Source organism: Corvus brachyrhynchos, unplaced genomic scaffold, assembly GCF_000691975.1.
Source record: "Corvus brachyrhynchos isolate BGI_N302 unplaced genomic scaffold, ASM69197v1 scaffold555, whole genome shotgun sequence".
In the NCBI taxonomy this organism is placed as follows: domain Eukaryota; kingdom Metazoa; phylum Chordata; class Aves; order Passeriformes; family Corvidae; genus Corvus; species Corvus brachyrhynchos.
Window position 1 is genome coordinate 447,368 of NW_008238357.1, and position 23,091 is coordinate 470,458.

The window sequence follows — 23,091 nt, forward strand, 5'->3', positions numbered from 1 at the left end:
CGCGCGCCTGCTGCACCCTGACCTGGTGTGGACAAAGCCAGGAGAAGGCTGGAAAAAGGGCTTGGACAAAAACCAACGGGATGGGAGCCACTCACTAGCAGTTTCCTCCGGTGCTTCCTCAAGTCGCTGGGCTGATTGCAAGGGGGAAAGCGAGAGAGACACAGAAAGGGGGGCAGTTAATGGAGCACCCCCCCAGAGCAGTCCCGGGGCCAGGCTGCCAGGCCAGAGACAGCAAACACGGGCACCCCGTTGTCCCACACCCCCCACAGGCCCGTGTGGACATCGGGCATCACTCCCACCTCACAGCCGGACCCCGCCAGCCCTGGCCCCCCCCGGCTCCTCACCAACGTCATGATCCCCATGCGGTCCAGGTCCTGCGCGGCGCTGCGGGAGCTGAGCTTGGGCGTGGAGCGGCCGCTGAGCGGGGGGGACGAGCTGGCCAGGGACAGCGCCGTCAGCGAGGTGGGGATGGAGGCCCTCTTGCACAGCTGGGTGAGGTTCAGGCCCTCCATGCTGCCGCTTGTGACCCGCGTCTCCAGCTCCTCTGCACGGAGCTCTGTGGACTCCTTCTCCTCCTGGATCATCCTGGGGGAGCAGTGGGGCTCAGGGCTCCTGGCTTCCCACCTTCCCAGGGACACAGGACCTCTATCCCGGGGAAATGCCCCTTGGTGCTGTGCCTCAACCCCCAATCTCCAGGAATGGCAGCAAGATCCATCAGGATCCATAAAAACCAGAGCTGAGACACACCCCGATTCCTTTTAATGTTCATGGAGGACTTTTTATAAAATAATGATCATTTGAAATAACGACCCTGTGAGCCAGCACTGCTGCAGCTGAGAGACAGGGAGGCATGGCAGGAAGGACCAAGCCCTGTGGCTGGATGTCCTCGAGCCATTTCCCTGGCTGAAGACACACCAAGGCCCCAGTTTTAGGCCAGCAAAGCCTCCTGGTCGTTTGTTGTCCCCCTGGAGCCATTTCAGCACAAGGCAGTGGTGGGTTTTGGCCATGGTCATACCTGATCTCCTCGTTGATGGCATCCAGCTGCTCCTGAAGCATCATGGCCAACGTCTGTGCATCTGAGTGCCCACCAGGAGAGAGCACATCCATGGAGCTGAACAGCGTCTCGCGGTCATCCTCGTCCACGTCGGAGATGTCGGGGTCGCTGTCGAAGGCGTGAGACCCCGTGGCCAGGACCCCACCTGCCTGGGCCTGCTCCCAGTCCTGGGGGAACAAGGGCCACTGTCCTACACAGCATTCCCATGTCTCCAAAAGCCAAACTGGTGACCCCCATGCAGGAATTCCATCTCAGTGTGACCCCAAGGGGAAACCCTTCTGATGTTCCCCCATCAATGCACCAGCGGAAGGAAACTGCCCCGTGTCTCCAGATCTGACCCTAATGCCAGGATGCAGGGCAGGAGCAGACCCCAGCGCTGGGGTGCACCGGGGTTACCTTGGCTGGCTCCTCCCTCCAGGCACCGAATCGTCCCTTCTGTGCCCGGGGCAGCCCCGGGGCCGCTCCGAAGGGCTCGGCTGGGGCGTGGACCACAGCTCCCAGCGGGAAGCGCAGGTCGGTGGCACTGCCCATGTGGGACCTGGGAAGAAAGAGCCCTGTGGGGAACACTGCTCTGTGCAGGACACCCTCACCCTCAGGCTGCTCCCCTTGCAGCCCAGGCTGCTTGGGACAGAGGAGGAGGAGCAGGAGGAGGAGGAGACCACTGCAGGATGCCCATCCCAGCGATGTCTGCCTGCATGAAAGGATGCAAAACCAGGCTCTGGGAAAAGGTGCCCCATTCGCGCACTCACAGAATCACTCACAGAATCATTGAATCACAGAATATCCTGAGCTGGAACTGACCCACAAGGATCACATCCAGCCCCCAGCCCTGCACAGACACCCCAACAATCCCACCCTGGGCATCCCTGGGAGCCTTGGCCAAACACTCCTGGAGCTCTGGCAGCCTCGGGGCTGTGCCCATTCATTCCCTGGGGAGCCTGGGCAGTGCCCAGCACCCTCTGGGGGAAGAACCTTTCCCTGATCTCCAGCCTGACCCTGCCCTGACACAGCTCCAGCCCTTCCCTGGCTCCTGTCCCTGCTCACAGAGAGCAGAGATCGGAGCTGCCCTGTCTGAGGAATCTGCAGCCTCTGGTGAGCTCTGACCTCAGGAGACTCTTGACTTTCCTGGACTGTCAGAAGTTCAGCCCTGGGCCCTCCCCTGCTGCTCCTTCCCCCTTTTCTGTGCACCGACCAGGGCATCCAGCCAGCTCTGCCCAAAACCCCTGCACTGGGGGCTGCTGTGGAGCCCGGGCTGAACAGGCCCCTCCTGCCCTTCCCTCTCCAGAGATCTCAACACAACTTGTGTCTTCTCCATCCCCACGTACCCAGCAGGAGCCAGCCAGGGAGCTCTTCTCCTTTTTATGTTTATTCCAACATTTTCATGAGAAAATACCCTGACGGGGGTCAGGCTCTTCTCCCAGGCAGTGAGTGACAGGATGAGGGGAAATGGCCTCAAGGGGAGGGTCAGGTTGGATATTCGGAAAAATTTCTTAACAGAAAGGGTCGTCAGGCCCTGGCACAGCTGCCCAGGGCGGTGGTGGAGTTCCCATCCCTGGAAGTGTTCCAAAAATGGCAGAGGTGGCACTTTGGGATGCGATTTAGTGGGAATATTGGTATTTGGGTGAAGGACTCGATGACCTTGGAGGACTTTTCCAACCTTAACGATTCTGTGATTCCAGCGAATAAAATTCCACTTGAAACATCTTCCAGGTGTGAGGACATGAGCATTGTTGGGATCTCCCAGCAGGAACCAGCTGGGACTTCACCCTCCTCTTCCTTGCCAGGGCTGGTGCTTGGGACCAGGACCTGGTGAGTCTCACACCAGGCAGAGCAAGGCAGCAGCTGGACATGAGGACACTTCAAGCCACCCAAGGTGCTCATTCCATGTCTCCACTTTGCCTGGTTGTTCCTCTTGGCCCTGAAGACCCAACCACGGGGCTGAGCAAGGCACCTTCCCAGGGCACAGGGTGGTTACTCCCCACACACAGTGCCATTGGTGACACGAGGTTTGTTTAGTTTAAGCTGAATTTAAGATGACAAAAGCAGCAGCCCAAGGCAGATCGTGGTTTTCCACCATGGTGGGCCTGGTTTGCAGTACAGATACAGGTCTGGAGATAAAACCAGCACCACGAGCAGCATGGCTGGGCCAGCCTGGTGTGCCAGACAAAGGCACAGCCAAGTTCCAGGGATTGCAGAGCTGCTGACATGCTGCTCCCCAGCTACAACCAGATAAAAACACCTTAGACAAAAGCTGACATTTCAGCTGGGGGATCATTCTGCAACTCAAGACTTCTGCTGATTTTTCCTCTGAGAAATACAAAAAATCACAAAATTGTCCATCCTGCTCTTATGGACCCATGCAAAGAGGGCCCACACATGCTCCAGACTCTGCTCCAGCACTCAGCTTTCCTTCATCCTCACAGCTTCATCCTCACCCTCCCCATTTCTTCTCTCCATGACAGACACGGGGTCTCCAGGCCTTCTCCTCTCTGCTGACAGATCCAAAGCTGGTTACACCAGCTCCTCCCTGTCTTTTCCAGCCTTGCTGAGGGGGGAATTTTCTTCACTGGTTGCTCCCATTGACCCCTTGCTGCCTTGAACCCACACTGCAAGTGCTCAGGGCAGGGTTGGTGTCCCGGGTGGCTGCAGCTGCACAGTGGGGTTGTTGTGCTGTCACCCTCCTTTTCCACCCCCATTTTCCTGGAGCAGCTCTGGTATCCCAATGGACTCATCTCTGCTCCTGGTGCCCTGGGCTGGGATGTCCCCATGTCCCAGCTGACTTTAAATGAAAGGGTGTGGGAGGACCACTGCATTGGGGAAAGAGGGGCTTCATTCTCCTTTGCCTGCAACAGCTCCAAAGCAATTCCTCCTTCTGCACCAACCCATCCCCTGGACTCCACAGGGGAAAAGTCCTTTGGTGAACATCCAGCTTTCAAAGCAAAGTAAGTCCTAAGCTCCTTGTGCAGAAAAAGAAACAATGCCCAGTGGTTTCTCACCCTTAGAAATCTGGGGCCATTCAGTTGGGCTGGGCTATTCTCAGAGTCTGTGTCCCACCCCAGGACAGGTGCAGGAGCTGACCCTGCTGTGAGGACCCTGCAGCCCAGCACTGAAGCTTGGGGGCACCAGAAACACCCAATGCCAACAGCACTCTGGGGTCTGCAAAGCAAACTGCCCCCAAAGGCAGGGGTGCCCCAGCTCTTACCTGCTGTGCACACTCTCCACAAACGTCCCACTCCTGGTCTTGAGCTGATCCACCTCCAGCCTCAGCTTGTCGATCTCGTCGGACAAACGCCGCTGTTTGGGGGATGAGACAGGCAGGGCTTGGGTTTGCTCTGGAGAGCTGCCAGGTTTGGGGCAATCCACATCCTTGGCTATTCCCACGTTTACATTCCCTTTTCAGATCCCCAGCCCAGGTTAAAGCATCTTGGCCACATCAGTAAAGAAACAGCTCATGCAGGCACAGGGAGTGAGGGTGCTGGGGAGGGGGGGTCAGGACAGACAGACACAGGTGCTCAAGGAAAGCTGCTTTGGGAGACAAAGGAAAACAGGTGCCACGTGGGTGCTCTGGTTCTGCTCCAGACTGCACGTGTGTGCTCCCTTGGCAAGGGACCGGCTGTGAGGGCCCCCCCAGCCAAACTTGCTGCTGGCCCTGTCCCTCCTGCTCCCAGCCCCATCCCCACGGGGAAGCTGTGCCTGCACCCAGTGCTGGGAGATGCCAGGGGGAGGCTGCAGATGGACAGGGAGGGAGGGAGGGGAGAAGGGATCTCCTGGGCACAGCAGGGTCCAGTCTGGGGGACAAACAGGCTGAGCCAAGCTGGGCAAAGCGCCAGCAGTGTCATGTGAGTCCCCGAGCTCTGCCCTGCCCAGGCCTGAGCAGCCAGGCTGGGAAGCACAAGGAATAAGCACACGTCCTCCCCACAGGCAAGTGGGAAAGCAGCCCCTGATCCCCCGAACCATGCATGAGACACGGGGCACACCCCAAAAGGGGCACATCCCAAAAGCTCCCGTTGCTCCACAAAGCCGCGTCCCTCCAGCTTTCAGCAAGGCCACCAGGGGTTCATGCAGACCCTCCTGAGATGCTTTATCTGAGAGCAGGCTGTGAAGGCCTACGGGGCCTCTGCAAGCTGGGCATGGGGCAGATCTCCCCCCCTCTGAGGAAGCCTCAGGGGCCAAGGGAACGTGGCTGCCTGAGCCCTTCTCTAGGCACGGGAGAAGCCACCCCGGCCTCGCCGCTGTCCCCGGTGGGCTCAGGGATGGCTGAGTGTGACAGCAACAGGGAGGTGGGACCCAACATGCCTGGTGGGGAACTGAGCTGGGGCTCTCCGGGGAGGGGCGTGGCAGCTTCCATCCAGCTACTGCGTGGGTGAGTGTGCGGCCTCCTGCTGCCAGGTGCTCTGGGATCCCAGCTCCTCCCAAACTGGGGCATTTTAGGAGAAGCGAGTGCCCCTGGCTGGGGGCTGGGAGTGAGGCAGCGCTGTCCCTGGGGCAGGTCCCTGCAGCCACATTTACCTTGTCATGCTGGTGTTCCTCTATCTGCTTTTGGGTATTTTCCAGCTCTTGTAACAACGTATTCTTTAAGAAAAACCAAAGAAAATAAAAGGGAACAAAAACAGGAAAGAAAAAGAGAGACCGTTTAGGAAACAGCCGTGCGGCCTCCCAGGAACGGCCAGTGTGGAATTCCCGTGTGGTGAACACCTTGAAGAGGCTCCCTGGGCTATTCCTCACCTGCCTGTGCACAGGTCTCCTCTGCAAAGCTCCTGCTTCTCGAGCAGGGTGGTCACAGCTCAACCCCTGCCCCACTCCAGGGCCGGGCATGGCTGTGGAGGGCAGTGAGAGATTTCATGGACAGGGCTTGAAGGTTAGGAAATATGTCTGAGAGGAGAAACCTCCTCGAGGAGCTGGATCAAGGGGAAAAAGGTCCCTTATATCTAAGCTAGGGAGCAGGCAGGAGGGAAAGGAGATGTGCTGATAGAATCACAGAATCACGGGATTGTTAAGATTGGAAAAGCCCTCTAAGACTGAGCCCAACCATTCCCCCCAGCACTGCTGTGTTCACAGCTAAACCATGACCCCAAGTGTCACATCCATGGTTTTGGAACACTTCCAGGGATGGTGACTCCACCACTGTCCTGGGCAGACTATTCTAATGCTATAATTCTTTCCTTGAAAATTTTTTTCCTAATAACTAATCTAAACCTCCCCTGGAGAGTTTGTAACTGCCTGAATTAGTACTCATTTTTGGGAAGTGCTGGCAGCCAAACAGGATCATTTTTGTGCATGAAAGACCTGGAGAAACTCTCAGGGTGGGCCAGTGCTGGCACAAAACTGGGGAGCAGGCAATGCCCTTCACAAGGTGTCACCACTGTGATCACTGCTGCTTGCTGGGGTGGGATTTGGACTCATCCCGGCAGGTTGGGTCCTGCTCTTTATCCAGACTGATGTGCTGAATGACTGGACACGCTGGCCCAGCCACATTTGGCTGGGGACAGGAGGAGCAGAGCAGCGGGGGGCCAGAGCCAGCCCTGGAGGCAGCAGCTGAGGGCAGGAACCCCGAGAGAGCTGAATCACCAAGGCCTGACCTCCCACGGGCACTGCGGGTGGATCCTCGCTTGGAACCAGCTGCTCCCAGTTAATTCCATTCACACCGAGGCAGCCACAGCTCCAGGCGGCTCCTCCAGGGAAACCCAGCTCCCCAGGAGTCGGGTGGGAGCTGCTCATGGACACTGCCCTGGCTCGGAGAAGGGAAATCAGTCTGGACCTGGGGGCAGGAAGGTTTTAAGGCAGCACATGGAGGGATGGGCACTGGGACAGGATGAACGCTGCATTTTTTCCTGCAAAATGCAGTCGGGATGCTGGGCACAGGTGGCATCGGGGCTGCACCGGCAGAGACACAGGGAGGTGAGGGAACGGAGCAGGACAAATCCTGCTGCTGTGGGAGGTGGTGGGGAGGGGGACTCTCCGGTCCAGGCGACCGGAGCAGTTCCCTGTGCTCCACCAGCCCCAGCACAGCCATGTCCTGCATGTTACCATTTCTCCAGCCCTGCACAGGCACTTCTAGCCCTGGGCCATGGCTGGAGGAGGCACGGAGGGGCTGCAGACCCCTCAACCCCCAGAGGACCCCTCCCCAGGCACTACCTTCTCCTCCAAGGCTGCCATCCTCTCCTTGAGGTGCAGCTGCAGCCGCTCATTGGACTCGCTCAGCAGCCGATCCACGGTGTCCGAGAGCCGCTTGTTGTGCTCCTCATTCATCTTCTCCCGCTGGCGGGCCTGGGACAGACACAGTGACATCCGTGTCACATCCACAGGGGCTCAGTGCCCTCCTGCCATCCTGTGCCTGCTGTGCTGTCAGAGCTGGCCCACCAGGCCCAGCTTTTGGGGACAAATCCACCTCTTGCAGCACTGGTTGGACCCTCTGTGGTGGCTCTGCTGCTCTCTGCCACCTCCCAGCCAGGGATGAACAGGAGGGGACAGGATTTAGGGAGATCATGCATGCCTGCCCCTTAACACAGATCCTCCTGTGTATCTGCCAGGAATATCCACACTGGGGGCACCTTCCAGACCCCAATGGATACTGAACCTCTGGATTTTCAAATATCTGTCCTAGGGAAAAACCTCTGGGGGCTTCCCCAGAGGCACATCCATAATGTCACCTGGGTGACCCGAGAAATGGGCTCCTGCAGGGACAGCCCAGCCCCTGGCTGAGAAGCACAGAAGGGACTGTACAGCCCAGGCCACAGCAGCTCAGCTTCCTTGCCCTTTTCATCCTGCTGATCCAGGCTCGGGGGAAGAGCTGCTGGAGCCTCTCCTTCCACCCTGCATTTGGGGTCCCAGCTTGCCCCAGGGGGTGATGCTGGGAGAGGAGTGGGTGTGGAACATTAACAGCAAGTCTTGGATACCTGGGAAAGGAGAAACCACAGCAGGGTGCCATGAGCTCCTGTGTGGCTCAAGTTTAAGTGATCCTGGATGGGAAAGGATTAACCAGGCTGTTCTCCCATCCTGCTCCTGAACAGCAGCCCAGGTGTGTCCAGGTACTCAGGCACCAAGGCAAGGATCAGGACTCACCCTGGCCAGCTCCTGGTTCTTCTCCTCCAGCTGAGTCTCCAGCTGCCGGAGGTGCTCCTCGATGCTCCCGTGCCTCTCTTCTGCCTGGGAAAAGCAGAGCAGCCTTCTTGGATGATGCTCCCAAAACCATGAGGGCCCTGCTGCATCCCTGTGTCCATCTCTGCATCTCAGTCCTTCCTGGGATGCAGGGCTCTCTCCCACTGCCTGCATCCCTGCCAGGGCTCCCTGTGAGCCCAAACCAGCCCTGGCTGGCACAGTGACAGGAGCTGGAGATGCTCTGTAAGGGACTAAACACCATTCCAGAACCCAGGAAGGGCAGGGATGGCCGCATCCATCCCTCCCTCCAGGCCTGCGCCCTCCTACATCCAGCCTGGTGCTTCCTTCTCTCCTCATCCTGGAGTGGGCTCACACAAGCCAAAGGGCACCCACACCGACAGGGCCATCCCTGCCTTGGAGAAAGGGGCCAAGGGAAGGGAGCAAACCCCACACGTGCAGGACACAGCGAGAGCTTTAAAGGCGGTGCCTTGTCCCTGCAGCAGTGAGGATGGCAGGGGACAGAGAGGGAGCAGCTGGGAAGGACAGTGGGATGCCTTGTGCTGCCAGGGGCTCCATCGCTGCAGGGGGTGGCGAGAGCCAGATCCTCCTCCGGTCCCATCCCTGCCCTCCTTCTCCAGGCCCTTCCCTCCCCTCCCCTCTGGTCTCTGATGTCCCCTCCAGCTCCCACCCCTGCACTTGCCTTGGTGAGCGCAGCAATGCGCTGGGCCAGCTCTGCTTCCACCTCAGGCAGTGTCTCTGCCTTTCTCATTGTCTGCTGCAGCTTCTGCTCCGCCAGCTCCAGCAGCTCCTGCAGGTGCCGGGCCTTCTCCTCGCACTGCGGGACAGCAGGGTGGGTGCTCGGCACCTCCCACCCCCAGCACCCCCTCCTGCCCCCAGCTCCCCGCGGCAGGGGGACACTTTGGGCCCAGCTTCGGTACCTGGCGGTGCAGGGACTCCTTGTTGGCCAACTCGTTCTCCAGTTTGTCGTTGAGGTCATGGATGGAGGTGGCCTCTCGCTGGGCTGCCAGGTACCGTTTCTCCAGCGTGGTGATCCTCTCCTCCATGTCCTCCTTCTGTGCCAGGGCCTGGGGGAGCCATGGGGCTGTCACACCCTGCTCTGTGACAGCATTTTGGGAACAGCAGGGCCACCCAGCTCCTTCAAGCCGGGGACACCCCGAGGCCATGGAGTGTGAAAGCCCCCCTGACACGGGGATGAGGGACAGCAGAATGGCGCAGTGATAAAGGGAGAGTCAAACTATTACAGGAAAACCCAGAGAGGACACAGGTCACTGCCCCAGGTGTCAGCATACCTGAGAGCCTGTCTGTAACCTCAGGGAAGCCCTGCTGGTGGACTTGGGGACAGTATCCCAAAGGCAGTGGCCTCTTTTAGGGAACACCCTGCACACAACAGGAGTTCCAATCCCTTCCCAGCCCAGTGCAAGCTGCTGTGAGGTCCTGCCCCAGGCTGGGCAGTGCAGGGGGACAGGGACTCACCTCTCGGAGGTCCCTCTGGTACTTGCTGCTCATCTCTTCAGATTTGATCAGATCCTTCCTGGCGGTGCCCAGATCCTCCTCCAGCTCAGCCACGCTGGCAGCCAAGGCAGAGATTCGCTCCTTGGCCTGAACCACTTCAAAATTCTGCTTCTCCAGGAGCTCCTGCAGCTCCACCACCCGCCCGGCCTCATCATCCGGATGCACAGAGCCATTGGAGAGACGCTGCAAGGCACCAGAGAGGGAGGTGGATGTCGGGATGCTCCAAAGCTCCTGCGTTGTGGCATTGCCTGCAGCCACTCAAAGTGAGAATGTGGCCCTGCAGGGACTCGGTGAGGGGGTGGAAGTGGAGACGGGGTGCTCTGGGACCTCCATCAACAGCCTCCACAAGCCAGGGATGGGGCTTCTTACAGGAATGATGGAATAGGGGTGGCTGAGGGCTTCCCAGAGCATCTGGTAGAAGGTGTCCCTGCCCCTGGTGGGGCTTGGAAGGAAATAGCCTTTAAAATAGCCTCTCTTCCCATACAAACCATTCTGTGGTCTCTGGGAAGCAGAACTCCTTGGAGCACCCGAGCACGAATTCCCCCTGCTCAGAAATGGCCTGTATCCACCAGGAGGGGCATTTCCCACGGGGCCGGACCCAGGGGAGAGGGAAAAAGGTTTTCAGCACCCTGGAGCCAGCAATAAGGAGGTGGGAGAAATGACAGCCTCACTGAGCAGGGTCAGAGCAGGGCTTTGCAGGGCTCTCACCTTCCAGGGAAGCTTCGGTGCTGGCTCCTTGGGCTCCCTCTCATCGCGCTCGCCCACGGCAGGCTCACGGGCAGAGCCTTGCTGGAGAGCTGCCACCTGCACGGGCACAGGGACACAGCAGTGGGACACAGCAGTGGGACACAGCAGGAGACACCCGGGCCAGCCACAGCTGAGGCCAGGCCCCCCAGGGCTGCAGCAGCTCCCTGCCAGAGCCCTGCTTGTGGCCAGGGGCACCGCAGGGAGCAGGGGAGGAACAGCCCAGAGCTGGCACTGCTGGGGTCACACCTGGAATCCTGGGGACAGCTCTGGGCACCGCAATTCAGGAAGGACATTGAGGGGCTGGAGCGTGTCCAGGGAAGGGAACAGAGCTGGGGAAGGGGCTGGAGCACCAGGAGCGGCTGAGGGAGCTGGAAAGGGGCTCAGCCTGGAGCAAAGGAGGCTCAGGGGGAACCTTGTGGCTCTGCACAAGTCCCTGACAGGAGAGGGCAGCCGGGGGGGGTTGGGCTCTGCTGCCAGGGAACAGGGACAGGAGGAGAGGAAACGGCCTCAGGCTGGGCCAGGGGAGGTTCAGGTTGGAAATCAGGAAAAAATTTTTCCCTGAAAGGGTGGTCAGGCCCTGGCACAGCTTCCCAGGGCAGTGGTGGAGTCACCATCCCTGGAAGTGTTCAAAAAACAAGCAGACGTGGAACTTCACAATATTGTTCAGTGGGCATGAGGGTGTTTGGTCAAAGGGGGCTTTTCCAGCCTTAATGATTCCATGATTCTAAGAGAAAGCAAGTCAGAGATGCTGGGAAGGATCAGCACTGAGGGAGGTTTTCCTGGTGAGCCCTGGACCCCAGAGCTCCCTCCCAGTTCATTTCACTGGTTTACAGCCAGACAGATCCCGAACCCGGTGCAGCAGGAGCAGGGCATAAACACTGGCACCGTGTCCTGCTCTGATAGGGGAGGATGGGGAATGGTCCCCGCAAGGAGAGGGGCCTGAGAGCCTGGGAAATACCATGAGACTTATCCTAGGAACTGGAAAGAGGAGCAAAAGTTGGCTGGCAGAGGCTGTAGGAATGGCTCTTTCCTTTTGGGAGTAGTGGCTGGGCACAAACTCCAGGAAGGAAAACAGAGTTCATGTCTATTCAAGAACACTTATCCCTGAAGTGTCCAAGGCCAGGTTGGACAGAGCTTGGGGCACCCTTGGATACTGGAAGGTGTCCCTGCCCATGGCAGGGGGTGGGAATGGATGAGCTTTAAGGTCCCTTCAAACCCAAATGAGTCTGGGATTCTGGGATTCTGGGATTCTGGGATTCTGAGATGACCACGGCTGGAGGTTGGAGACAGCGAAGTCCCAACCCCAGGACTCCAGCAGGGAAGGAGATGGGGGATGCAAGATGAGGCGCTTGAAGCAGTGTGGTTTGGGTCTCTGCCAAATCAGGGCAAGTCCCAAGTCACCCTCATCCCCCTGGGATGATTCAGATTCAGATTGTTTTTGTCAGTGACACGAAATTCAAACAGCAAACAGCAGGGAAATGTCACCTGCGAGACAAAAGGTTTTCAGAATCTTTACAAGGTTTCCTTAAATACAGACAAACCTTCAAGTAAACAGCAATTTTAGAACAAAAGCCTTACATCAAACCCGACCAGATGCAAATACCACATGAATTCCCAAAGGTAGTGGGGAGCTTTCCCAGCCCAGCAGGTTCCCTTACCTGCCGATGGGCATCCACCAGCTGCTCCTCCAAGGTGGCCACTCGCTCCAGGGCTGCTCGAAGGCGTTCCCTCACCTGTGGGTGGGTGAAACAACGGGAAAGGCTGTTATTTATCTGGGATGAGGGTGTCCAGGATTTAGGCACGCTCCCAGGCCTGTTTGTTGGGCTGACAGCCAGGCTCAGGTGGATTCACAGGTCCAGGATCATCCAGCCCATCACAGCCGAGAGTGAAACTGTGTTGGAGACAACAGCCTGGGCCAATTCTTGGAGATCTATTGCCAGGATAGCCTGGGGAGGTCTCCTAGCAGGAGAAGGAGATGCTTGAGGCGAATGAATGAGGAGGCACAGCAAAGACTGAGCCAGGGTGCCAAATGCCACCACGCCGAGAGTGACCTGGGGGAGTTCCCTCTCCTGACAGTCTCAAACCCAGAGCATGCACTGGGCAGCCCCAGCAGCTCCTCAATGCAGCTTTGGGATATCCAAGACACTCCTGCTGAGGGCCCCCATGTCACCTTAACAACACAAAATGGCAGGCAGGGAGAGGAGGGTTGGGAGAAGGAGAGGTCCCAGCAGCTTTCCCACCTTTTCATCCAGCGCCTTGTGATGCTCAAAGAGTGACTTGAGTGCCTTGAGCACCTCGACCTCACTGGACACCCCGGATGGCGACTGGGCCTGGCGCTTGACCACCGTCATCCTGAGGGAGCGCTCATGCCGTGACACCAGGCACTCCAGGTGCTCCAGCAGGAGCTGCAGGGGGGCGAGACAGGGGCTGTCACTGGCAGGATGGGCCAGCAGCCCCTGGTGTCCCACAGTCCCAGGAGCGAGGGCCTGCCAGCAGGGTCTGCAGGCTTACCCGGGTGTTGTTGCGCTCGGCTTTGAGCTCCGAGATCTCCTCCTCCCTCTCCAGGAGCTGCTCCCGGCAGGCGCTGAGCTCCCGCGTCAGCGTCGCAAACTCCTGCGGAGAGCAGGGCGGGCCGTGAGCGGGGACAGCGGCTGGGGGGGGAGCCAGCATCCCAGCCCCACTGCCGGACCTCCAGCACAGCATTTCCCATCCAAACCCAACCAGGGAGACACGGTAACACCGAGGGGAACGTGGAGAAACTGGTGGAGAGGCACAGCCAGGCCAGGAGGGGATTTATTCCTGGCTTCCCTCATGCTTTGGACAAGGAGAACACAGCATCTCAAGATTGATCCCACTTGGTTTGATGTCCAATGACACAAGGAACTGCTCTACAGCTGCAGAGGTGCTCGATGGCATTTAAAGCATCCCAGTCAAGGCCACCAGCACGTTCCCATTCCCACTGTCCCCTGGATGCAGCTCCCACCTTGGAGCCTCCCATCAGGCTAAAACTCACCACAAAGCCACAGCCGGCTAGGATGAGTCCCCTGGCCCTCAGACAGCCTCTGCCATGACCTCAGGACCTGGAATAATCCAAAACTTCCTTCCAAAAGAAAGAGGTTGCTGCCCCAATCCAGCATGTGGAGCCCCAGTGAGCTGCCTACGGGGCACCCCCAGGTCCCAAATCCCAGCTGAGAGGGATGGGGCACAGCAGGAGATGTGCCAGGTGCCACCAGCTCTTGCTGCTGCCACCGCTCCCTCCAGGGATGTGACAGCCAGCAAGGAAGAGCCATGCCCAGAGCAATGCCAAAGGAATGCTGCACACCCAGCACATCCCTCAGGACAGGATGAAAACCACAATCACACTTGTGGCTGTGTCAGAGGGGAAGGGAAACTTGCTTTGAAGGCCCTCAGATGAAGGATGGTTCACTTTCCCTTAGAAAATGAAACCCAGGCACCTGGGTGAGCCCAGGAGCACCTCCCGTTGCTCCCAGTTGCTCTTCAGTGGTGCCAAGCCCAAGCAAGGTTTTCTTAGGGTGTGAAATGCAAATGTGGGAACGCGCCATGAATTCACACCAGGTTCAGTGTTGTTGGGAAGAATTTTAAAAGCCAAAGGATTTCAGAAGAAGCTGAGAAGGATTTGATGGAGCATTAACAAACCAAATTTCAAGAGGGGGCTGAGAGCTGTTTTACAGCATGAAATTCTTTTTCACTTTAATTTTCAGGTTTAGCAAATAAAACCCCTTCAAACTGAAGCAAAGCATTGAGGCTTAGGCAGAACCAAATGCTCTGCTCAGCTCTGAGTGAAACCTCCTGCAACAGCTGAAGCTCCGAGAAATCCGGAGCTTTTGCATCCATCTGCCCCAGCCAGGTTTTCCCTCTCCCTTCCCACATCAAACCTGTCTCACTGGTGGGGTTTGTAGCCTGGGATTGGTGGGGACTGTGGTGGCACTGGTGCAGTTGAGACCCCACAGTGGGACAGGAGCCGAGCAGGTCGCAGTGAGGGGGAAGGGATAGAGCCGCTGTCCCCATAAGCAGCTGCTTTCCTGCCTGTCACCTGCCTCAGGCCGCTGCCACCCCACACCCCTGCTCCACATCCCTGCTCCAAAATCCCTGCTCTGGCATTGCCCCAGGGCCTGAGGTCCCCAGTTCCTTCCCAGACCCACTCCTGCCCCATCCATTCCCCAGAGACCACTCCAGCCCTGCAGTTATCCCTCTTCCCACCCCTTCTTAGGGACCACTCCTGTCCCCATCCATTCCTCAGGGATCCCTCCAGCCCTGGGATCACCCTTCTCCCCACCAGTTTTCCCCCAAATCTGTCACAACACCCCAAGCCTCGTCACCAACCTCTGCCATGCCACATCCCACAGCCCTCAGAGCACAGGGAACCCTCGGCAGGACCAGCTGCACCGGGGCCCCGCCGTGCCACCGCAGCCCTTCCCGGAGCCGGGCTCTCCCCGGAGCCGGGATCGGGGTGGGATCCCGGCGGGATCGGGATCGGGATTGGGCTCGGGCTCGGCACAGCCCGGCCGCACACACGTGCGCGCTCCGCGGCTTATGCAAGCGCTGCCAGCAGCTCCCGAGCATCCCTGCGGATTAGAGCCGGGCTGGGAATACCGGCGAGCAGAGAGCGGCAGGGAGATGTGCCAGAGAGGTGCCTGTGCATCGCCTCAGATTTAGGGATCTGTCACTCCCCCAATCCCTCAATACGCCAACAGACAGGCGGCAGGGCTCCAGGAGCTCGGGAAAAGCATCCTGGCAGCCGGGATGGCCCCGGGAATGTCTACCAGCAGCCCGAGCTGTAAATGTGGGGGACGCATCGGCTCTGGGCTCTTCCAGCACCAGGGCAGGACCCTGCGGATCCAAAGCCTCTGGATCTGCACAGGTGGAAACCTCTGGCTCTGCCCCGTGGCTGGCAGGGGGCATGGATGTGGACATGGCTGTTCTTCCCAGCGGAGTGAACAGCGCAGGGCAGCGTGGGATGGGTGGGACGAGGCATTGGAGGCAGCGAGAGGACAGCGATGGCCAGTGCTGGGGACAGAGGTCGCCAGTGCTGGGGACAGCGATGGGCAGCGCTGGGGACAGGGGACGCCCGCAGCGCTGGGGACAGAGATCGCCAGTGCTGGGGACAGCGATCGCCAGCGCTGGGGACAGAGATCGCCAGTGCTGGGGACAGAGACTGTCAGCGCTGGGGACAGTGACCGCCAGCACTCAGCCTCCTCTCCCCGCATCCCCTCGCTGTGCTGGCCAGGCCGTACAGACGCTCCCGCAATCAGGATTTCATGCTGAAAGAGGGGATTAAAAGGGAGCAAATCCTCTGGAGAGAGAGGCAGCCCCGGCTGTGGCCAGCCCGGCGCACACGCGGTCAGCGGGTCACAGCCAGGGGTGGGCACAGCGCAGAGCTCCCGCCAGCCCTCCCCCAGGGCAGCTCCTCTCCGAGCCCTCCATCCCGACAGGAATGCTGGCTGCATCCTGTGCTCTGTGCCCCACATCCTGTGCCAGGCCTGCAGCATCCCATGGCAAATCTAAGAGCCCTCAGAAACTGTCCCCCCTCGGGGAAAGGCTGCAAAAATGAACATTTACATCAAAAATAGCAACAGCCCTGCAGCGAGCCAGGCCAGCAGCGAGGTCAGCCGAGTACACGGCCTGAGTGTGATGCCTTCAGAATAAAAAATAGGAATAAAACACTCCAGCACCCGCCTGCAGCCACCCCCCTCAGCCAGATGCCAGTGCTGCCACCTTGCTCTGGGTCACTGGTGGGCACCAGGCGAGTTGGGGACCATGACAAGCTGTCCCCAGCTCCTGGCTGCAGTGACACACTGTGGAGTGCAGCCTCCACCCCCATCCACACATGTGCCATGGCCCTCCATCCCAGCAAAGTGGAGATAAAGAGGATCCAGACGATTTTCCTCTGCCCTGGCCATGGCTGGGAGTCTCCCAGGCGAGGCAGAGGCGCCTGCCCAGCTCTGATAAGCTGTGGGACTAAGCAGGGACACCTATAAACAGATTAGAAAGTGAAGGAGAGGTGCCTGATCTCCAATCAAAGGGTGGACAGTGAGACACAGCCTGGGAGTCCCCAGGAGCCGTGCAGGAAGCCCAGCAGTCCAGGAAGGGGCCAGTTTGGATTAAAACCAAACCTCCATGGCACGACTGACTGGGCTCGGCCCTGAGACCTGGGGTGAGAGGGAGCAGGCTGGAGGGATGGAGCAGGATGGAGGGAAGGATGGAGGGAAGGATGGAGGGATGGAGCAGGATGGAGGGAAGGAGCAGGCTGGAGGGATGGAGAAGGATGGAGGGAAGGAGCAGGATGGAGGGAAGGATGGAGGGATGGAGGAGGATCTAGAGTGGGAGGGAGGGAAGGATGGAGGGATGGAGGGAGGGAGCAGGATGGAGGGATGGAGCAGGATGGAGGGAAGGATGGAGGGATGGAGCAGGATGGAGGGATGGATGGAGGGATGGAGCAGGATGGAGGGATGGAGCAGGATGGAGGGCTTCTGTTTACACTGTCAGAGCAGGGAGGGAGATCTGGAGCACCACACAAGGTATTGAAGTGGGATGTTGTGGACTGGGACTTGGATCTTCAGTCAGCACCAGGCATGTTGGGGGTTTGGGGTTTTCCTCCTTGCCTGCTTCAGTGGGGAAGGCACAGGGAAGAGCTGGAGGGAGGCCATGAACCAGCAGCATGGAGATGGCTGGAAGAGCAATGCGAGGTTTAAGAAGGCTCCAAGGCCTGTAGCACGGCAAAGCTGAAATGCCGAAGCCCTCGGCCCAGGGCCCCCTGGTGTCCGCCGGTGCCGTCCGCAGCACAGACGGGGATGCAGCAGGATCACACCACAGCCAGCAAAATTCCCTGTTTGTGGCAGGAGCGTGGCTGCTGCTCCAACGCACCCGAGCCTGGGGACAAACCGGCTCCAGCTGTAGGATTAATGGCATTTTAAAGCCCCTAATTGGAGTGATTGCTCCTGACGGGAGCGGCGGGGGATGTGTGGGAAGGATGCCCGTGCCGGGAAATCAGCGCTGCTGACTCGGCACGCGAGGGACAGAGCCCCATCCATCGTCTGCTCGTGCTGGCAGCTCCCTCACCCCACTTCTCCTTGTGTCCCAGGAGTGGAGCAGAACGAGGAGAAAGCCCCAAATCAGAGACGAGGGGATAAACACAACCCGGGCAGTTGTAGCATGGGATTACACAGATTAAATCCTGCTGGGTAAACCCAGGGCTTGGACCATCACCCACCCCCAGTGCTGGGCACCAGCACCTCCCAGGCCTCCTGGGTACAACACTGGGGCTCTGCGAGACCATCCATGGGGAATCGGTGTCCTCCCTTCATCAGGATGTGTATTTCCACCTGGGATTGCTCAGGGAGGAGCACTATGCAGCCAGGAGAGCAGGAATCAAACACCTCAACATCCCAGTCTTGTGGGAGCACAACCAGCTCCAGCAGTTTTCCACACAGCTGCCAGATCCCTCCATCCTTCCCCAAAATCTGGAGATGCTTTAAGGTCTTTCCCAGTGGGTGTTTTCCCCCAGCTGGGGCTGCTGAGGTTCCCATTTAGCTGCTGGTCTTTGCAAGTTAACTCAAGATATACTTTGACTGTTTGATGTCAGGACCTTCTCCAGCTCCTGGGGGACTTCCAGGGAGTTTGGGGAATCTTAGGGGGTCTGCTCACCCCAAAAAGGCCCGATCTCAGCTCTCCAGGCAGCCCCAAGAGGCAGCGAAGGCGCAGCAGAGCTTCACGGAAGGAGAAACTGTGGGAGGTTTCTGTGGCCAGTGGCAGGCCGCAGCCCCCCCCCTCAGCCCTGTGAAATCTGGGAGCCTGTTCTCCCCCTGACACAGCTGGGACAGGGACTCCTGCCAAACCCCCAAGCCATGGCAGGACAGGGAGGAGCTGCATCCCACACAGGACCCTGCACTGGGAACACATCTGGATACACCCGGAGCCCTGAGTGCCGCATCCCCTGGTGCCACCTGCACCCAGGAGAAACTGAGCTGGGGGGCTGGGCAGGAGGGAGCAAAGCCAGGGCCTCGGGGGGCTGCTGAGAGCACCCAGAGCACGCTCAGGGCTTGGTCCTCGGCCACGAATTCCCTGCAGAACAGGGAGGGCAGGGGGGGCTGGAGCTGGAGCTTTCAGCCCGATTAATTCGCATTCAGCACTCCCACATGAATAAATAAATCATGTAAGAAGCATTAAGGCAGCTTAGTCTCCCCAGGAAATCGCCCTGGAGTTCTGCCTTTTGGGGGCTGAGGGATGCCCCCATGGGCTGGGGGTGGGATGGCTCAGCCATGCAGCACGGGCAAGGGAGAATGGGAGCTACAGGCAGGAGCATCCCTGGAGCATCCCTGCCAAGGGGTTTGCCCTGGACAGGCACATCCCCTGCCTGCCCCACGCCTGGATCTGCACCAGACGCACATTCCCAACCTGTCCCTTTGGATCCCGTGCCGACACAGCAGCATCCAGCTGCCACTGTGTCCTGAGAGGGTGCAGAGTGCCACCTCCCCAGCTGCCACCCATCCCAGCCTCACCAGGCAGTGCATCCCCCCTCCTGGCTGCACCCAGGGGACACTACTGATGAGCCTGGGTGCCCAATCCTGCCCTCAAAGAAGGGGTTCTCCCAGAAATCCAGCTTGCGTCCCATCCCAATGGGGTCTGAGATTGCAGGAAGCTCCTGGGCAAAAGAGCTCACGGAGAAGGAGGAAGAGGATGGGACAGACCCATGGGATGCCCCCACACAGTGCCCTGGGGAGGGGCCCACGCGTCCCAGTCCCACTTACCTGGTACATGCACATGCTGGGATTAATCCCATTGGGCAGGTGAGCACCTTTGGATTTGCTTCCCGTGTTCATGCCGAGCCCTCATGTCCGGAGGCGAGCACGGGGGGCACCGGGGGCCACCGTGCCCGGGCGCAGAGCCCCCTGCCTGCACAGGGACCGCAGGAGGCAGCGGGAGCTCCGGGAAATTCCCCATGGGATGCCCCCATTCACATCCCAGGGCCGGAGGCGGCCCCGGCCAGGCACCCAGCGGGTCCCTGTGTGCTGACCCAGATTGCTCCGAGCACACCCCGAGGCTCCGAGGGTCCGTCCCCGGAGCGGGAGCGGAGGCTAAATCCGCGCATCCCTTAATCCGGGAGGCTGCGGCGGGGCGGGCAGAGTGTCAGGGTGACCTGGCTTGCTCTCTCCGGAGCGGGGAGCAGAGGGGCTGAGCCCCCAGCACGGGGGGTGGTGGTGGCACTGGACGCACCCAACACCCGGGTACGTCTCAGCACCTCTCTCAGGAAGGGAGAAACTCATCCATAGGGACCCCAGGAACTCCTGGGAAGCACTGTTGGGTGTTCTGCTCTCAGCAGCTTGGGCAGAGGCAGGACCAGCCCTGCTCTGTGTACGGAGCAGCTCTTCCCAAGCTGCTTTCCTCCGTCCAGAGAATGCAGGGATGCAGAGAGCTGGCCAGCCAACAGCCCAAGCTCTGTCCTAGCTTGTGCCACCAGTTTTGACCCATTCCCCGTCTCTCCAAGGTGCTCCAAACCCCAACACCCAGGCAAGGAGGATCTCAGGTCTCAGCACTGCAGAACAGATACAAACATTCAAAGCCTCCTGCTTCCCTTCGGTGTTGGGCTCCTCCCACACCACACCCACAGTGGAGCAGAGCAGCAGTCCCCCAAAATCCCTGTTCCCCCAAGTCTGAGCCCTGGGGCACTGTGCTGTCCCACAAGAACCCACAGGGATGGTGGGCAGCTCAGAACTCATCCTGCACAGCCCTGTGACACTGGGCTCATCCACCTCATCCTCTTCTGGCATGAACATCTTTGTGGAGATCAAGTCCAGGCCTCTGGAGTACCTGGAGGTGGTTCTGCAGGTAGAGGAACCAGGAGCAGAGCACCAGCAGAAGCCCCAAGGCAAGCCCTGATTCCCCAAGCCCTGGGCTGCTCACTGAGCACAGACCTCTGGCAGCCTCGCTGTCCTCTGCCCCTCTGCCCCCTGAGTGTCCCAGTCTCCGCCCTGCACCAGCTCTGCCTCCAGTGTCCCCTCCCAGGACCAAGATGGAGACATAGAAGTCCCATTGCCCCACTGGGGAATGGGGCTGATGGAAAGGAGCCCTCCTGGTGAGGGAAGGGGCAGCAGTGGGACTGCTCTGCACAGCGGGGAGGAGAGTGATGGATGGTCAATGGTGAACGGTGAGTGGTTAATTGTTAATGGTTACCGTCCCCATCTGAAGTGCCAGTGTGGGCTCAGCACTTCCTGACATCCCAAGAAGCTGCCTGGAGGCAGCAAGCCAGACCCGCTGCCCAAAACGTGCTATCTGCTCCCCAAGTGCTGTCCCCCAATGGACTGACTGTCCCCATGGGAAGCAGAGGCTCTGCATCTGCCCTGCTGTCACCCTGGGGTGTCCTTGGGGAGGTTTTGCCCCTTCTCCAAATCCGTTCCCCTGTGCACAGGGGGATTGCACTCCCACCCCTCCCCGCAGTACAGAGGAGAAGGAAGCTGTCTGAGCTGGTTGTGGCTTGGCCTGAGAGAACCGACAGGATTTACTGTTGACATGAGGAGCAACCCACGTGGCAGCGTCACCTCTGTCACACCGAGCCAACCCTCGCAGAGCCGCGAGCTAAACCCCACGTCCAATGCCCCTCGTGTGCCTCAGGGCAGGCTCTGCTCATGCCAGGGGCAGGTCCTCACCTGCGGGAGTGCCGAGTTCAGCTGCCTCTGGAGCTGGTCCCGCTCCCGGAGCGTCTCCTGCAGGCGGCTCTGGGTGACAGCGAGCGTCTCGCGTGTCTCCCGCAGCGTGTCCAGCAGCTTGTCCCTCTCGTCCAGCATGTTCACCATCAGCTGCTCGAAGTCAGCGTCCGCCTCCGAGCCCTGAGGGGGCCCCAGGGGGTCCCCCTCGCTGATGGTGGGCATCACCTCGCACATCATGGCTGGGCTGGCTGGGGGAGGCTCCCGAAGGGGCTGAGGCTGTGCTGAGCACAGGTCACATCACTGCGGGCTCCCGGGGGCCAGGGGAGCCAGCATGGGAGGGGACAGTGGGGTGCTCAAGGAGGGGGACTCCCCATCCCTTCCTCCTGGGTGCTAAGCAGCAGCTGGCATCACTCCAGCAGGGTGCAGGGACGTCCTGAGCACCAACAAGGTCCTCGCAGTCACCAGTGCCCCACTCGCTGCTGGCTCCCGTGTGTCACCTCTCCAGGCTCCCGTGTGTCACCTCTCCGGGGTCCTGTGTGTCACCTCTCCAGGCTCCCGTGTGTCACCTCTCCAGGCTCCCGTGTGTCACCTCTCCGGGGTCCTGTGTGTCACCTCCCAGGGCTCCCGTGTGTCACCTCTCCAGGCTCCTGTGTGTCACCTCTCCGGGGTCCCGTGTGTCACCTCTCCAGGGTCCTGTGTGTCACCTCTCCAGGCTCCCGTGTGTCACCTCTCCGGGGTTCTGTGTGTCACCTCTCTGGAGTTCTGTGTGTCACCTCCCTGATGCCTTTTGGAGGGGCTGCAGCATCCGTGACCCACGGGGTGTTCAGAGGGGGGCAAAATGACCCTTGAGGATTTGTCCCAACAGAGAGCCCAGGCCAAGAGCAGCACAGGGAGAGTCCAGGGAATGTTTGGGCTGCCTGGGCATACTGAGGGGGGCTCTGGTGAGGATGGGCTGTTGTCCCTAAAGCTGGATGAGGTGTCACTGCCAATGTGGAAACGTGTCTCCGTTGGGCATCACAGTTCTTCAAACACCCAGCAGTGACCTACGGGAGAGGGGACAGAGATCAGATCCCTTCTGCTGCCCCCAAAATGTCCAGGAACCTGCCCAGCCCCCTCTGCCCCCCATCAAACCCCCGAGAGCTGCACCAGGTGGGCTCAGCACCCACAGGAATGGGCTGTGCCAGGTTGTACCTCCTGCTCCCACTACACCAAATCCAGGATGGTACCAAGCCGCAGGAAACAGCAACCCTGGCACCCAAAACCCTGCAACTGTCTGGCATTCACATGTTCTGGGCCAGGATCCCATCCCCCCTGTGGAACTCCTGGCTGCCCAGGGCCTCTGCAGCCCCAGCGTTCTCCAGCCTCAGGGAATTTGCAGAAAATCAGGCTCTAACCTGAGTTTGGCCCAAACCTGGCGGGAAGTCACAGCAGTAAATGAGTTGAATGACTGGATTCATGTTCCCCCCTCCTCTAGACAGATGTGCTGGGCCCAGCTGTTCAGTGACAATGAACTCCAGCACCTCCTCCCTTGGTCAAACCTCTCCCAGGGGATGGAGGCAGCAGCATCCCTGAATTCCTGCACAAGCACAGGCACCAGGGATGAGAGGCTGGAGGGGAGAGGCAGAGCTGACATTCGGACAGTGTTTAGGCTGGATTAAAGCATGGCTGGACCTGAGGACCCAGCCCTGGGGTGATGCTGGAACCCACAGCCCCACCTCCCCTTTTGCAGCCCCAAACCATCTCAGACAAGGTGCCAGGTGGGGATTTCCACTGTCACAGCCCTGTGGGGGAACTTCAGCCCTCGGCAGCTGGGTGAGGGTACCCAGCAGCGAGGGTGAGTGTGACACTGCCACCCCAGCCACCCTGGGGACTTGCCCACCCCGGCCTCCATCTGTGCCAGGGGACAAACCATGGGCAGCTGAGCAGCAAGACACAACGTGGCAGGCCCAGGGTGAGGAGAGCTGGTCTAGTGCTGCTTCCAGGGCAGGCCCCCCT

General features: G+C 59.5%; 1 protein-coding gene across 7 annotated transcripts in view; it reads right to left on the reverse strand.

Annotated features, from left to right (window-relative positions):
• Positions 1 to 22,139, reverse strand: part of PPFIA4 (PTPRF interacting protein alpha 4) — a 34,685-nt gene extending 12,546 nt beyond the window's left edge. For 2 of the 7 annotated variants that reach the window (XM_017735533.1, XM_017735531.1), the window contains exons 1-16: positions 21,097 to 22,139; positions 12,944 to 13,045; positions 12,673 to 12,837; positions 12,091 to 12,165; positions 10,394 to 10,489; positions 9,647 to 9,868; positions 9,091 to 9,237; positions 8,853 to 8,987; positions 8,117 to 8,200; positions 7,190 to 7,321; positions 5,564 to 5,626; positions 4,257 to 4,348; positions 1,451 to 1,592; positions 1,016 to 1,221; positions 345 to 585; positions 96 to 131 (exon numbers count right to left, since the gene is read on the reverse strand). In XM_017735533.1, the coding sequence (XP_017591022.1) occupies positions 96 to 131; positions 345 to 585; positions 1,016 to 1,221; positions 1,451 to 1,592; positions 4,257 to 4,348; positions 5,564 to 5,626; positions 7,190 to 7,321; positions 8,117 to 8,200; positions 8,853 to 8,987; positions 9,091 to 9,237; positions 9,647 to 9,868; positions 10,394 to 10,489; positions 12,091 to 12,165; positions 12,673 to 12,837; positions 12,944 to 13,045; positions 21,097 to 21,333 (2,175 nt within the window). In that variant the 5' untranslated portion in view covers positions 21,334 to 22,139. Of the gene's footprint in view, positions 1 to 95; positions 132 to 344; positions 586 to 1,015; positions 1,222 to 1,450; positions 1,593 to 4,256; positions 4,349 to 5,563; positions 5,627 to 7,189; positions 7,322 to 8,116; positions 8,201 to 8,852; positions 8,988 to 9,090; positions 9,238 to 9,646; positions 9,869 to 10,393; positions 10,490 to 12,090; positions 12,166 to 12,672; positions 12,838 to 12,943; positions 13,046 to 19,200; positions 19,516 to 21,096 lie in introns of those variants that run through there. The other 5 variants (XM_017735538.1, XM_017735535.1, XM_017735532.1 and 2 more) reach the window with 4 other exon arrangements.
• Positions 22,140 to 23,091: the final 952 nt, after the last annotated feature.